General features: G+C 38.9%; 1 protein-coding gene across 1 annotated transcript in view; it reads left to right on the top strand.

Annotated features, from left to right (window-relative positions):
• The window catches only part of EPS15 (epidermal growth factor receptor pathway substrate 15), a 47,853-nt gene that overhangs the window by 20,234 nt on the left and 11,815 nt on the right, over positions 1-15,804 (top strand). The window contains 7 exon segments of the mRNA XM_054638616.2: positions 1,012-1,097; positions 6,473-6,545; positions 11,176-11,337; positions 11,815-12,012; positions 13,802-13,999; positions 14,568-14,642; positions 14,976-15,066. Coding sequence (XP_054494591.2) covers positions 1,012-1,097; positions 6,473-6,545; positions 11,176-11,337; positions 11,815-12,012; positions 13,802-13,999; positions 14,568-14,642; positions 14,976-15,066 — 883 coding nt within the window.

Raw genomic sequence — 15,804 nt, 5'->3', positions numbered from 1 at the left:
TTTAATTCCCAGTTCATACCATTTGTGCTAGTAAAATATGCATGAGTAGTCTGTAGCTCTGCTGAATAATATTCTCAGCCAGTGTGCTCCCAATTTAGTGGTTCATAGCTCTTGGTTTTTTTCTTCCCCAGAGTATCAGTTTGAGCAAGCACATAGTTAATAATATCTTGCTTTATCTGTAGAGAAACTTAAGCATTTAAAAACTTTTGTGTTATTTTGGGGGTTATCACTTGCCTTTTAAAATGATATGTATGTACTTGTCCTCAGAGTGCTGTGTTTGTCCTGAATGACTTTATTCAAGACTTGAAGGAATGGATGTATTTATAGGAGGTAGCTACACTGGCTGTTGCTTTGTAAGCATGTTCATGTTGTGACAAGGCACAGAAGAATAATTACAGCATTTCTGTCTTCAGCATTTGTTCTCTATCCATTTATGTGTACTTCTTTTGAAACAAATAATTTGTATTACAGTCATTGTCTTACAAAGACATTAAGCAAATGGGAACTCATGGGTGCAAGTTACCCTGTGACTTTGTATTATCAAAGTTTCATTGAGTACTCTGGAAGTTCCTGTCAAACAAGCTCAGTCTCCCTTAAATCCTTGCAAGTCAGTGTCTACTCTGCAACATGAGGATCACCAAGGTGAAGAAATATAAAAGTAGTAAGCAAACCTCTCTCAAATCAATGCTAGGAAACCACCTAAATATTAGCTGTAACATAAGACTTATTTTAGAACAAGATTCTATGTTTTTTTGTATGATTAGCTAGTCCTGTGCTTTTGTGGAAGCAAACTCTCTTTGAATTGAGCTGTCTCCATGCTTTGGCTGTATGTTGTGTTCTGCTCATCCAGCATCTGTACTCTTTTGGGGTTCCTAAGATTGAAGGTTTGAAATACAATGCTACCAGCAGTTGTTACAAAAGGACAGCTCATGTTGCCACAAAAAGTAAATTGAATGTAGTAGTTGAATAGCATAAGCTCCAGACTAACAGTGTTTATTTTTTATCTTTCAGAGTACTCAAGGACCGAATTCTGTAGCAGATTTTTCTGCAATTAAAGAACTTGATACATTAAACAATGAAATTGTGGACCTGCAGAGGTATGTGAGGGAGGAATAGCCAGAGTTGTCTTGGATTCAGTTGTGCTATTTACTGTTTTTTAAAGAACAATTCAGTGCAGAAGAGAAAAGCAGGTGGTAGTGCTCTGCTGAGTAAAGGGTCAGCATGCCTGTAGTACTGTGTGACACTGCTGCTCTCTGTTCACTCACATGAGTCACTTTGTGACAGCAGGACTGGGAAGGGCCTGTCCCTTGTGCCCTCAGGGTGTGTTTCAGAGAGCTGTGTGTCTCACCAGCCTGACATGGGAATGTTCTCCATGTTCATCTTTATGGGCAGATGTGAGTGGAGCAAATCTTTAGGATGCTGGAACCATATATAACCAGTGTGAGTTACCTTTTATTTGTAGAGGGCATTCCAAGGACTTGTTTTTGGTGGCAGGAAGGAAGTGAGATGGAAAAGATCAGTGAGTGTGCAGGGTAGGGAGTGGGAAGATGACTGTGCATGGACCTCTGCTGGGTTTTGATGGGGGTAAAGATGGGGATGCTGCTCTTGTGTAATAAAATAAACTGCTGGACTGAGAAAAATTGTTTTGATGTCTGCAGACTCTTGGGTTCCATTAATTATTTCTAAGGTAATTAAGATGACTTCAAGTGACTAAGAAAATCAAATTCATATATTTTCTATAGTCTTGGTAATGCTCTTGAGGCAGCAAGTATTTTTCTTCAGTGTTTTCCTTGTTACTATCATAAATCCACTGAAAATTCTATTAAAAACAGTAAATTTTCCTATTTTTTAAGTGTGGCTGCTTTGTCATGATGAAATCTGCCTCTCTAATTCATGTCACTTGTGGGAATGATTTAACTTGGCAGTTTGTCAGAGCACAATCTGTTTCCTAAATGCATAAATATTTTTTCATTTCACTTGCTTATTCTCTCTTATTACTCTCACTGCCTCCTTGCTTCTCTCTGCTCTGCCTCCACTGTTCTTCAGGTTATATATAATTCCATTTTTGGACACTCATATTTATTAACCTGAAATAGGATTTGCAACTGTGTATATTTACTGTTGGTATTTTAGAGGGAAATAAATTGTTGGCTGGCATGAATTTTTAGATGAAGTTGGTTTTCAGTAGGTGGGCTTGCAGCCTAACATGCAAGTCAGGCTGTGTTTGTGTCTGGTTTTTTTTTCTTACTGTGAGCTATGAAGGAACCTGAAAAAGTCACTACTTCCTGAAAAAGTCACTATTTCTTGAGGGGCAAATATACATTGACAATTATTTTCAATTTAATGATACTAGATTGTTGAAGATAGGATAGAGGCAACTCTTAGTGTGTATTTGTTTTTAGAAAGGGGAAATTTACTTTGATATCATTTAGAGGTTCAGAACAGAATGGGATTAACAGTGTGCTTCAATCTTTGGTGAATCCACATTTCTATTACAACTGGTCAAGTACACTTTCAGACTTGATAGTTGTCATATAAAAATGGAATTTAAACTGAAGTTATTTTTGTTCATTATTAAGCAAGATGGATTGTTCAGCTGTTGGACTCAATATATAAGAAATCTAATCTCTGATTCCATTGAGAAGTGTCCAAGAGCTGCATTTTTGAGACCCAGCAATAGAATTTGAATCTATTTTTGAAGTGCACTTCAAAAACAAAACCACAAAAAAAAAAAAAAAAAGAACAGGAGAGGAAATGGCCAAAAGAATGACAGTGTGTGGAGAAGAGCTTTTGGAGAGACTGAGCAAAGAATACAGAGGTGATGTCTTTGTGGCTCAGCAGTTTGTGTGGGAAAGGGGTCTGGTGGCCAATAGCTTTGTTAATCTTAATTTGATAAATACAGTGTCAGGAAGGTGGGGGTTGAGGATCAGATGAAGAATGAAATGCAGAACACTTGTTAGGGAGGATAATACCCCTCTGGTGGGGGGATGATCTGCCTCTGGACATTGTGGAACCTGCATCATTTTGAGCCTGTTAGCACTGCTGTCTCTAAATTCTGTTGCAGTTGCAGTTGCACTGTATTTTTAGAAAGCTATTTGAAGCTTTTCTTGATCAACGTGGTGGGAGGCCGGACCATTCTTTTTCATGCCACAAAACCTTTTTCTTCCCCAACAAACCCAGCTTTGCTTTCTTGCTTTCAAAGTTAGTGATGGCCCACAAATTCACAGAATTTCTTCAAGCTTTCCTGACACTCCATTCCTCTCTAAGCAGAGGAGTGGCTGAGCTTAACTTGGGATATCTCACCAGAGATGTCATCCTTCACATATGCTGGATAGCAACATTTAAAAATTATCTTGAAGTATAAATCAGATTAAAAGGACCATAAAGCTGGTGAGTTCGTTTCTCAATAGCAATGGAAGAGCAAAACATCTTCCAGAAAAACAGGACAATCTCTCCCTGCCATACACTTGCATCAAACCTTTGTTTCAAATTTCAGAGATCACCTTAGCAAAGGACTTTAATGTAGGATAGATCATTTCTTCTCAGCCTCTGGTTTGGAATGAGCTGTTGCAGCAGAAGAGGTTGTGAGCAACAAATGTCAGAAGAACCCTTGGCATTTTTTTCAGTATTGCCAAACTGAACTATTACTACATTAGGGATTCCCAAAACAACTGATGTATGTGAAAATAAGAAATACTGGGCAACTATGAGTGTAGATAATACTACCAGCTCTGTGAGTAGTCATCATCTTATTATGGGAAAGAGCTATGATTTTTTTATTTTTGTATCTAAGGTGATTCAGCCTGGCATGGGTTGAATGTTTGGCTTGAGCACCTCTGCTGACACAGGGACTTTGCAGTTCTCAGCTATGACAGATATTTGCAATGTGCTGGCTCCTATTTATAAATGACTCCATTCACAAATTAGTATTAAATTTAGGGTTTTGGTAAATCATGAAGCGTCTGGATGGGAGAAACCATCAATTTGTCATTGCTTTTAATTTATTTGATATTCATCATTGCTTTTAATTTATTTGATATGAGGTTCTCCCAACCTGACTGCTATTAAAATGCATAGGGAAATTGTATTGCTTTCAAAAATTGGCTTGAATTGCTTACAAGTGTCCTTTGTTGGCAAGGCCACAGTTCTTTTGGAGTTGCTTTTTGGATGTAGTAAGGGACTTTATGATCAAGGAAATCTGTCATATCCAACAAATCAATTTTGTTACTTGTTTTTGCTTCTTTCAGTTGCTGAACATTCCTAAAGGGGCATAGCAGATAGTTTGTAAAAGAAATGAAGGTATTCAGAAGAATTAATGAATTAAGTAGTTCTGTGTTGTCTTTTCTTTGAAACAAAGAGGCATTTCTGGGGGGAGGATGGGATGTGTTATGTGCAGACTATATGCACTCAGATTGTTTTCCTTTGCCTGAGACTGCTGCCTAAGCTTTTCTTGTTCTCTGCCTGACAATACTTCTTTCACTTGATTCTTTCCAATTCATTGTTTGTGCTCTGATTTGGCTCATGGAAGTGCCAGTGGGTGGGTGTTGTATCCTGTTGCTTAGTCCAGATTGCAAGGATTTAGGTACCTGGCTTGTGTTGAAATATAAAGGAAGTGATCTGCATCTCTGACAGTCTCAGGCACATCTGTGACAGTAATGTAGAAATGCTGTATATTAACCAAACATGCCTGCTTGCAGTTCTATTTCTTGCTCATTTTTCCCACCCTAGCAGGAAAAATAACAAGTGCTTGTTTTCCTCCTCTTTTTTATCATCAATCAGGAAAAATATGTATGAATGTTGGCTGTGCTTAATGGGTGTTTGAGGGCTTGAAGGTATTTTTCAGCCTGATTTGTACATAGATCTGTAGAAATGCTTTATTGAGACCTTTGTTCATGGGAAGTTATGGAAGGCAAAGCAACAGAGCTTGTTTCAAGCCTGTGTTGCAATGCTTTAAATATCTAAGTACAACTATGCTACAGATGCTTAATGAGCTAGAGGAGTGTGCTGTAGCTTTGATTGAAAAAGTAAAGATTTTTTTAGAATTTCCAGTTTCTGATGAATGGAAAGTGAGGAATTTTATGAATTTTATGAAATTTATTTTATGAATTTTATGAAGGTGTGATCCTTTATTTTGAAGGATCACACTTAACAAAATAAATAGCCTTGATCCTCAAAGTTCCTCTTTCCACATCTTTCCTTTTCCTTCCATTTAAATTTCCCCTTTGGGCATAATCAGGAAGTTCCTCTTTACTCAGATAATGAGAAAAATAATAGCAGAGTATAATCTATAGTAATTGTTTGTCAGAGCAAATGTTGATTTAAGATCCAATATCTGGGTTCTTTTTATTTTCCACTGTGTGTGGTTTAGCAATAAACTAAAACTTTCTCAGCTTGAGTAAAGAGCTTAGAGTAGACCTGCTTTACTTCAATACAGAATGCTTTCTTCTGTATTAAATAAGAGTAAACAAATAAATAGTTTTAGATTGATTAACAATCTGCTGCTATTAAAATATGAAGTTTTGTAATGACAGTTTATACCAGTAATACAATCTAATAACTTTTCACTATGGTATTTCATTTAGAAATGTTAGGTTTATTGTTCAAATTTTAACTTCCCTGTGTGTGCTGGTTTATTAACAGAGTCCTTATGAAAGTATATGTCTACAGAAGATTGTGTAAAAACTGTAATGCTTAATGTTTTCCTGCATATATGGAAGGAGAAAAGATTCCATATGCTGTCTAGAGAGAAACACTCATTTTTAATAACAGTAACACTTCTCAGTTGTATGGGTTGGTTCCCTTTCTTAAAGCTATTGTTGTGTCTGACTGATGAGAATTTATTGATGATAATTCCCCTGTCATCAGCACTCACTTAAACTTGAATAATGTCTGTAGAGGCAGCCTTGATATGACACAGCAAATCACTCTGTGTGCAGTGTCTGAGCAGATCGTGGTTCCAGCAAGCCAAGCCAACCTTCCTGCTCCTGCCTGAGCTTCCCAAGAGCCAGATCCCAAATCTGACGGGCCAAGGGCATTCACGGGCTCTGCTGGCCCTTGGGAGTGTTCCCTGGCTGCTGTGAGCACGGGCATGGCTGCGTTTGCAGGGGTTAATAGATGGAATCTGATGCAATCCCTCCCACTTTTCCTAGCAGTTTTCATTAGACAAGTGCTCCATAGCAACAGTGAGATCACTGGAGACAGTATTTCATTGATTTCTGCCTCCCGCCCCCTTCCATTTTTGAGCCATTCTTATCACTGGAGTGCAGTTGGTGGAAAGACAGGGGGGTTTATGCAGAACACTTCTGTGGGCTTCTGTCTTGTAAATAATTTGGAAAGCAGGAATCCCTCACATCTTTTTTGTTTCATGTTTCACTATGTATTTAAAGAGAGATACAGGCTTAGGGGGCTGGATAACTGTACCTGCTGTAGCTGATGTTCTTAAGTATTCTTGCATTGTTTGCTGGTCTTCCAGGGAAAAGAATAATGTAGAGCAAGATCTGAAGGAGAAAGAAGATGCCATCAAGCAGAGGACAAGTGAGGTCCAGGTAAATAAACCACTAAATTTTGGTTCAGACATCTGATATTGCACCATGTGCTGTTTTAATGACAGTGGGATTTCTCAGTCTTTAGATCACGTCACTTATCCAGTAAAAAGAAAAAAATTGGTAGCCAAGAAAAATAATGTACTTTGAAGTGTATTTTAAATATAATTTTGGGTTTGTGTAGGTGTGTATATTTATATAAATGTGCTAGCTCCTATAGGATATATAGCATGCATGGGGTTTTAAATGAAAAATATTACAAAAGACTAGATTTTTCTTTCTTTTTTTTTAAGCAAGATTATCTACTGTGTAATTAAAACTAAAGAGGACACTGTAGCAGTGTAAATTGTTTAATAAACTTAAGTGGCTGAATTAAAAGGGCTTGTGTATCGGGCTGCTTCTTAAGAGGCACAGTAATTACCAGCTAGGGAGAAATGTTGCCTCAAATTAATTTTGCCTAATTTAAGTTAATTTTATAAAGAATCTGTTGATTTTTATTTGAAAGGATGATATTGAATTTCTTGAATATCTGAAAATCTAAATTTACAAGTGTTTTGCAGATGTTAAAATTATGCAGTCAGCATCAGTGTTTAGAGTGCTGACAGACTAGCCAAGCTCTGAATTAAATATTGCAAAGCAATATTTCAGTTAAATTCTCAGTTGCTGTTTAAAAAAAAAAAATCTTCAGTGTGATATCTGACCATTTATATTTATTTCTAAAATTATTTTAAGAATCTATCATTTTCCATAATCTTTACTTAAGAGCAAATAATGCAAGATTTCAGCATTTCAATTTGGGTCGGGCTGAAAAGGAGCTAATGTGTTACAAGAGTTGTGAATTTTGTGCAGGGTTATTTAATATCCTTGGAGTCTGGATGATAATTAATAGTGTGACCTTTGAGGAGATAATCAGATGCTGGCCTGTTGGTCGTGCTGGCAGCAGCTCCAGCAGCTGCAGGAATGCGTGTGGAAGTTGCCCATGCCTGAGCTCCACGGTCATTCCCCTCCCCACCCTGCAGATTCCCTTTTCCCACTGTTCACACGATTCTCAGGGGCATTCCTGGCTTTGCACACAGGATTATTTTGTTGGTGTCTTCTGGAACCTGTGTTGGCTCATGTGAGGGTTGAGTTTTCTGGTGCCTTTGCACAAAAGGTTTGTAAGCTTGATAAAAACCTTACCATGAGTGTTCCAGTGTCATCCATGTGTGTTTGACAGGTAGCAGAATCCCCTGAGTCTCTGCATCCTGGGCAGTGCTGCTGGGAGCAGCTGTCTCAGGTCTTTAACCTGTTAGTGGTCACACAAGCTATTGCTAAATATAGTTACAGACTTGTGTCAGTCTGCAGAGAAGGAACAATCTATTATGGGCTTGTCAGAAAAAGGAGAAACCTCCAGGATCAAACAGGAAATGGCTGCAGCATTTATTTAATATTCTGGCCCTTTATCTTTTCTTATTCCTGGCTGGTGGAGGACCTGCATGTTTCAATAAACTTTCTAGAACTTAAGAGAATAGGACAGATAAAGGATATCTTTTCCTCATGCATTTTGTTTCTGGTTTTATTCTAATGAGGACATTTCTAAAGATGGTCTAACAAAAAAACCATTTTGCTCTAACCTGCCTCCTTGTTTCAAGCTGGTTTTGTGGCATGACATTTCAGGGTTTCTGATACCAGAATTCCTTCCACAGACCTGTGAGTAATCTCAAATAGAGCCATGGCCAGTGATCAATCAAACTGGTTTGTATAGCTGAAGGGAAAGAATGACAGACATTTTTGCTTCTATAAAATAATTTCAAAACTGTGTAAATAGGTACTAAAAAGCAAAGGCAGAAAAAGTTGTAAGGAAGATGTAGCATCTAGATGGGGTTTAATGTGCTTGTTAAAATATCAGCTCTTTAGTAGCAGAGACTAAAGGGTGTTTCCTCAAAGTTACATGCACTGAGTATCCCTCAGAATTGGATTTGCTTTTTCTCTATTGCAGTGCCCCAATGCCATTAGAAAGTCAGTGAAGTTTTACTTTTCTGTCCTCTTGCAGGCTTGACACTTTCTAGCACATGAATTGTCTTGGGAAAGACAGACTGGCAAACTATTAAATCCCTTGTCCATGGAATAATGGATTCCTAAACTTTCCTTATCCTACACTTTATTGGAATAAAGAGTTACAATGATCAGAAATCTAATACAAGGATTGTTACCATCAGAATGGCACTTTGTAACACCTCAAGTTTCTTAGGGGTTTTCATTTAAAATCTCATTTAGGGCTTGATCATTAAGATGCTGCTTCCATGCTGAAGGCTGTTCTTTGAAATTGAAGCTTAATTGGAGCTTGGTTTAATTCATGAAGAGGCATCTTTGAGTATGATAGCCAGTTTTGTGTGTTGTATCTCTTGTAGCCTTTAATTCTGGAGAGGTTAGGTGCATATGTGAACAAAAACCACCACAGGTTTTGGGTTTGGTTGGGCTTTTTTCCTTCTTTTCTCTTCTGGCAGCCATCAGGCTTAGTTAGGTCTCTTCAGTGCTTCTCTACTGCTGTGCCTAGGACAGAAAAAAGTGGAGATGATCTATATTTAGCTTGTGTGGATGTGAATTCTTGCTTCCTCTAGGAAAAAGGAGGCTGAAGTCTCTTTAAGCTGTTACTTTTTTCCTCCACTGCTTGTGTTAACTGTCAGCTGATCCTTGCTTTTCAAAGCCATGTGAAAATGAATGGATCAAGAGTGTCCCAATTATCCAAGTCAGTAGCTGCTCTGAGAGCTTTTTGTGTGCACACTGGTTTTTCTCTCCTGGGTTAGAAATAACCAGTATTTTTCCTAGTCTGACTGCTGTATACTGACATACTCTTCACTGAAATTCAGATTTGATTTGGGGGAGTTTTGGGGGGGGGCTTTTTGTGGTTTGGTTTGGGAGATTTTTTTGCATGGTTTTGTGGTTGATTTTTAAGGTAAAACCATCTGTGATGTATCTTTGGGTAGCCCTCCAGTTGTCTTGAGGTTACCTAATTCCCCAGCATCTGACTGCTGCATCATATGCCTTTCTATTCCTATCTGGCTTTTTGTCCTCCTTATGTGGAGGTGTTAGCACACAACACATGGATAAACTGTCTCCCTCACCAAAAAGAACCCAAACAAAACACCCCTAGAAAAGGAGAGCAGGATTGTAGCTTAGAGCAGCACACAAATGTAAGATCTAATCAGAATTTCATGTCTGCTTGCTTTCTTATCCTCCCTAATTTTTTTTTTCTCTCTGTTCATTTTTTACTGTTGTTGTTGATTCTTCCTGAAATTGCTGTATTTTCTCGGAAAGGCTGCAATCTTCTCTTTTCATCTAATACTTTTCCTTTTGGATTAATCCTTTTTGATCTCCCTGTTTTGTCTCTTCCTCCTGACTTTGACGATTCTTTCTTCTTCCTAAATTCTTTCCTTGACATGTTTTTCAGTGTTGTCTCTGCAGCTTGTTGAAGTATAACCATTCCTGTTGCTCAGAAATAAAGTAATTATTTTATGATGCTACTTAATGTACTTAAAACACAAGACACATATTTGCTGCTCTTTCATAAATCAGAAGATTCCATATTGTTGTGTAGGAAATGTGCATTTTTTTACCTCTACTGGTACATTGAAAATAACTTTTTGGCTGATCCTTGCAAAATTTGGGGCAGGAATGCCCTAGGAGGCATTGCATTTGGGTTAATGGTCTTTCACCATGCTCCAAAAAACAATTCCTATCTTTGGCCATGTGTTTTTGAAGGGGGAAGGAGCAGAATAAAGGATTTCTATTATCACAAAATCCCAGAATGTTTTAGGTTGGAAGGAGCCTCAAAGCCCATCTCATTCCAGCCCCCTGTCATGGGCAGGGTCACCTCCCACTATCCCAGGTTGCTCCAAGCCCCATCCAGCCTGGCCTTGGACACTTCAGAGATGGAGCAGGCACAGCTTCTGTGGGCAGCCTGTGCCAGGGGCTGGCCACCCTCACAGCAAAGATTGCTTACTAATGTCCCATCTAAATCTGCCCTCTGTCAGTGTGAAGCCATCCCCAGTGTCCTGTGACTCCATGTCCTGATAAAAAGTCCATTTCCAACTTTCCTGCGAGCCCTTTTTCATTCCTGGAAGGTGCTTTAAGGTCTCCCTGGAGCCTTCACTTCTCCAGGGTGAACAACCCCAGCTCTCTCAGCCTGTCTTGGTAGCAGAGATGCTCCTGCCCTCTGACCATCTTCATGGCCTCCTCTGGGCTCCCTCCAGCAGGTCCATGTTCTTGATAAGAAACTCAAACATAAAACTAAAGACACAGTGCTAAAGCACAGGACAGAGACACTGTAGCAGCCTGAATAAAGACAACTTTGAACTTCCAAATGAAAACCTGTCCTCTGTGTGAGGGACACAGTTCATCTGTGTGTTGGTGGATGATCTCAACACTTCAGTGAGATTTGTTGTACTGGAGAAGAGCAAAGGCCAACAAGCTGATTATTTTTATGTCATTGAATTAGAATCTCAGAGTACTTGCTTGTCTGGTATCCATACAGGCTTCTAGAAGATAATGTGTTGATACTTTGAAATCTGGGTTAGCACTGCAGTTTGTACTGTGGAATTCAGTGGTTAAAGGGAGAGAGGGAACAAATGTCAAGCTGTGTGTTTTATTTCAGGATCTCCAGGATGAAGTAAAGAGGGAGAGCAGTAATCTGCAGAAGCTGCAAGCTCAGAAACAGGAAGCACAGGAAACCCTTAATGATCTTGATGAGCAGAAGGCCAAGTTGGAAGAACAACTTAATGACATCAGGCAGAAGTGTGCAGAGGAGGCCCATTTGGTAAGGTCTGGTGGCCAGTGCCCTTGGGAAGCATAAATGCCTTGTCTTGAAGAACTCAGCCTTGCAGAGTTCCAGTTGTAGGGGCAGGAAAAAAGCTTTAATGAATAAATAGCCTGAGTGTCAAGGTTTTGTGACCAACAGAGTATAGGAAATACATCACTTGCTTCAGTGTTCCTAATTTAGTGTCAGTGTGTCAACAAACATACTGAGATCTACTTGCACACAAATAAGGTTTAAAGCAGAAATGTCTGTATTGGTCAGAAAAACAGCTAAAATGCTCTGTTCTTATTGAGACCAATAGAGAATTAACTGTTTATTCAGGTATGATCTATAATCTCTGCAATAGCTATGAGATTTTTTTACTTTTTCTGGTCATAAATAATAGTATTTGGATGTGTTTGGAAATGTTGTGTGGGTTTTTGGTTGTGGGTTTTGGGGTTGGTTTTTTTTTGACTTGAAATACTGTTCATGCTTTAGATTGCCATGCTGAAGGCTGAAATAACAAGCCAGGAATCAAAGATTTCAGCCTATGAAGATGAACTGACCAAAGCCCAAGAGGAGCTGAGTCGCCTGCAGCAAGAAACTGCAGAGCTTGAACATTGCATAGAGTCTGGGAAAGCACAGCTGGGACCTCTTCAGCAACATCTGCAGGATTCACAACAGGAAATCAATTCAGTAAGGCAGTGTGAAAGACCCACCCCCCAAAAATATTTTGAGCTGGAAATCTTTAGTGTGGTTTGCCTTAAGGGGAAGGCGTTGTTTCCTTTTTTCTTCACTGCTTGCTCATGTCTTTAGTTACTTACACATGTGTTCTGGGCTAGTAGTTGTTAGGATTTTTAGAGGCTGACTTAAGTCACTCAAAATACTTCATGGTCTTTTATTAATTAAAGGGATTAATTTATTATAGTCCTTAAATAATTTGTCATAATGTAATGAGTGAAAAATGGCTGATGCAGACTTAAATTCTCTGTGTCCAGTAGTTATTAAAGTTTTCATCCTCCATGGCATGGGGCATGCTCTCACTATTTTTAATTGATGTGAAGTCAGTATAAAATTCCTGATAGCATTTACTTATTGCATTGTTGAGGTGGGAAGGTGAGGTGGATAGAAGAAGAAATTGGGTTGAGATGAGACCCTGAGAGGCAGAGAGCCTGTGCTTTGAAGTGGCTGCTGTTGCACGAGCACTTTCAGTTCCTCTCTGTAATCAGGGATCTGTTAGAACTCTGGTGATGCCTGAGCTTGCACACCCTTTCCTCATGGTTCTCCTTCCCTGTTGCCAGCTGTGTTATGTATTAGCCACTCACACTGGTACCAAGTTGAAAAGAAAAGGCAAAGCCTCCCTTTGAGCCCTAGAAATGGCTGACCTCAGGGCTGGTCATTTCACACAATTCACATCTGTAACTTGCTAACGAGTCTTACAACGTTCCTAAGTTCAAAATCTGGCTTTTAGTTTAGAAACTGAGAAGTAAACAAATGGATTTTTTCATCATTTCATCACAGGTGGAGAGTGTTTTTATATGGCAAGAGGTGCTAGCCATGAACAGATACAAGACTGATAATATAAGTGGTTGTGCTGGACTGTAGTCTATTTTTTCACTGGGTTTTATAACAGTACTTCTGACTTTATGCTCTTGACTCCTAAATAAGGAACAGTAGGTGCTTTGGTGCTTTAGGCAAGATTATCTAATGGCTGGTCTGAGGTCAGTTAACTTGAAAGACACCTGATGGTGTCTTTGCTGACACCCCAGTAACTCTATTAGTAACTCTGACCTAGCAGAGTTCAATGGGATTTGGGCACCCAAATATCTGGACTAGGTTTATTCTTTTGCATAACCTACCAGATCCAGTAATTCCTTCATAACTGGCAGGTTGGTAGTAAATGTTTGCTGTCAGGCACTGCATTAAGCATATTGCTGAAATAATAAAAGATGAATATAAGTGTCTGCTTAGGAAGATATACTGGCTTTTGTAGACTTCAGAAGTCATGGGAGTTCTGATAAAGCCTTTTTAATTTTGAGTTTAAGGAAATTGCAAATACATAATCTAGGAAAGAAACCCAAACCACACACACACACACACAAACCTCAGTCCAAACTAAAAATAAGAAAAAATAAACCTAACCAAAACTCCTCAGCAAAACTAAACAAACAAAAAAAACCCCTGAGACCTTTGCAACTTTTCTGATGAGTTTGAATAGCGACAAGTCTTGGTGTTGCCAGTGACAGAGTCTCTTCTTCCTTGGCAAAAGGTGTGTTCTTCAACCAGTCTGCACTTCTGCTAAATAAGTTTTCTGCTTATCTCTCAAATTTCACCCTTTGATTGACAGAACAGGTTTTTATTATATTTGCTTTTGAAAATAAGATTTTCAGACATATATCACCCACCTTATATTTAGGAGGGGATGGCCATTTACTGGCTTCCATGTGCTGCCATACTGTTGCTAATAATTTATTTCTGTTTACAGGTGCAGACAAAGCTTCTTGAGCTGAAAGAACTGGAAAATAACCAATTTGGCTGGCACTCTCAGCCCCATAGTACACTTGTTAATGGAACTGTGGATCATTCTAGTCTTAGCAACAGCAGCAGTGAAACTGCAAACCTTAATGAGAATGCTGAGAGGGAAAGTATAGCAGAAGAGGAACAAACAAACTGTGTGTCTCCAGTGAGTAGTGTTTTGCCTGCTTGATCACGATGCATTGCAGCTGTGAAGTTGCAATAAGTTAAGAATGTACCAAGATTGATTATGTTTTTAAACATTTGCACAACTGAAATTTCAGGGTGTTTTTCTGAAGGACTGATATGTTTCCACATATCTGAAAGTTCATAAGCAGAAAAGGAGGTAATTTTAGTTTGCCTGGAAAGTAGCAGTAACATTTTTTTTTCCTGTATTTATTTCCAAAGCAAAATATCATAAATTGAATAGCAGACTTAACATTAAAGGAGAGCAGCTGTCTCCATTTGGTGCAATGAGAACAGAATAAGGAAAAGTACAGAAAATCTAAAACTGTCTTGCTTTAAATGTTCCTCCTTATGTCTCAGTAGGTTCGTGATTGATTTATTTTTTTAAAAACTTTTACAGGGTTTATGAAATACTAAAGTATGTGCTATAATAAGTATGAAGCTCTTGAAGTATGCTTTTGTATATTGTGTGAGTCTATTTAAAACTTAAAATTTTATTGTGCAGTCTTATATTTACTTATTTGTGGTGAATTGCTTTTACCCTTGTACAGATAAGGAATAGTCCTGAAACAGCAGTCTCTGTAGGAGAAGAGAAAGAGACCCCAGCTGCAACTGTTACCAAAAAAGTGAGTTTATTCAGCTTTGGGGGAGGAAAAAATAGGTTAAAAAAAATCCTGGTTAAACTGTTTCAGGCTTGCATGATGGTCATACAACAATAGAGGAATAATTGTCACTTCCTACTGGTTTTATTTAGTGTCATGTCTTGAAAACATCTCCTGTAGCAGGCAGGTTGTTGAACAATATTTTGGATCTCCATTGATGAATTATATAGAATTCTGGCTGTCTCTTTGCCTTAAGCTTTAAGAAACCACTGAATGGTAACAGGAGATGACATAACTGTTTTCCATCCTTGCAAGTCTTAAAAATTTGATATGTTTGTCTCTGTCTGCATTGCCCAGGAAGATCCATTTGATGCTGAGTCTCATCCCTTGCCTGATCTAGTTTCTGAAGCCAGCTTAGAGTTCTTCCAGTCTGACCCTTTTGTTGGCAGTAAGTAAACATTTCTCTCTAAGTGCAGATTTGCAGAAACAGGTCTTGTGTGAATGCATCAGACTCATCTTCACCTTAAGACTGCTCTTTATAGGATAAATCTGAAGATGTGTGGGTGACAGGAGCCTGAAGCCAATAGCATTACAGAAATAGAAGTGATAGAAATGAGAGTTCTGGGGTATTTCTCCTTCCTTCATCTGGACTTCCTAATGAGCTCTGAAAATTGCTCCTTTCCCTCATTGCTCCTCCTGAGGGCTTCTCTTCCCCATGCCCTCCATGCCTCTGCCCTGGTGGCATTTTGGCTGTAAAGGTGTGGGCACAGGCTTGTGATGTGTGTGGTGTCAGTGATCTGATTGACAGCCCCCATCCACAAAGGGGTCAGCAGAGGGTTCTCTGGGCTCTGCTGTGGGGAGGGTGTGGGTGGTTCACAATGAATGGCTGTGGCCTATTTCTGGGGAGTTTGGCTCTCAGAACAAGGTAATGTGGAGCTGCACCATCTGTTCATCTTGTGGAAGTGCTGGGCTTTATTTTAAGAACTTGCCATTGACGAATGATGTTGCTCTGCTCTTATTTTTTATGGAAGGAATGATCTGCCTATATGGAGCCAATAGGGAAAGGGGAGTTATTTTGAATTAACTGCTGAAACAGATGTTTTCAGCCACATTAATATGATTTTACACCCTTGCAGATCAACATGGTCTGATCAATTTAGCTTGTATTGCTTTGAAAGGAAAATAA

This window comes from Agelaius phoeniceus, chromosome 8 (assembly GCF_051311805.1).
Source record: "Agelaius phoeniceus isolate bAgePho1 chromosome 8, bAgePho1.hap1, whole genome shotgun sequence".
In the NCBI taxonomy this organism is placed as follows: domain Eukaryota; kingdom Metazoa; phylum Chordata; class Aves; order Passeriformes; family Icteridae; genus Agelaius; species Agelaius phoeniceus.
The sequence above is the reverse complement of the archived record's forward strand: the minus strand, read 5'-3'. Positions and strand labels throughout refer to the sequence as shown.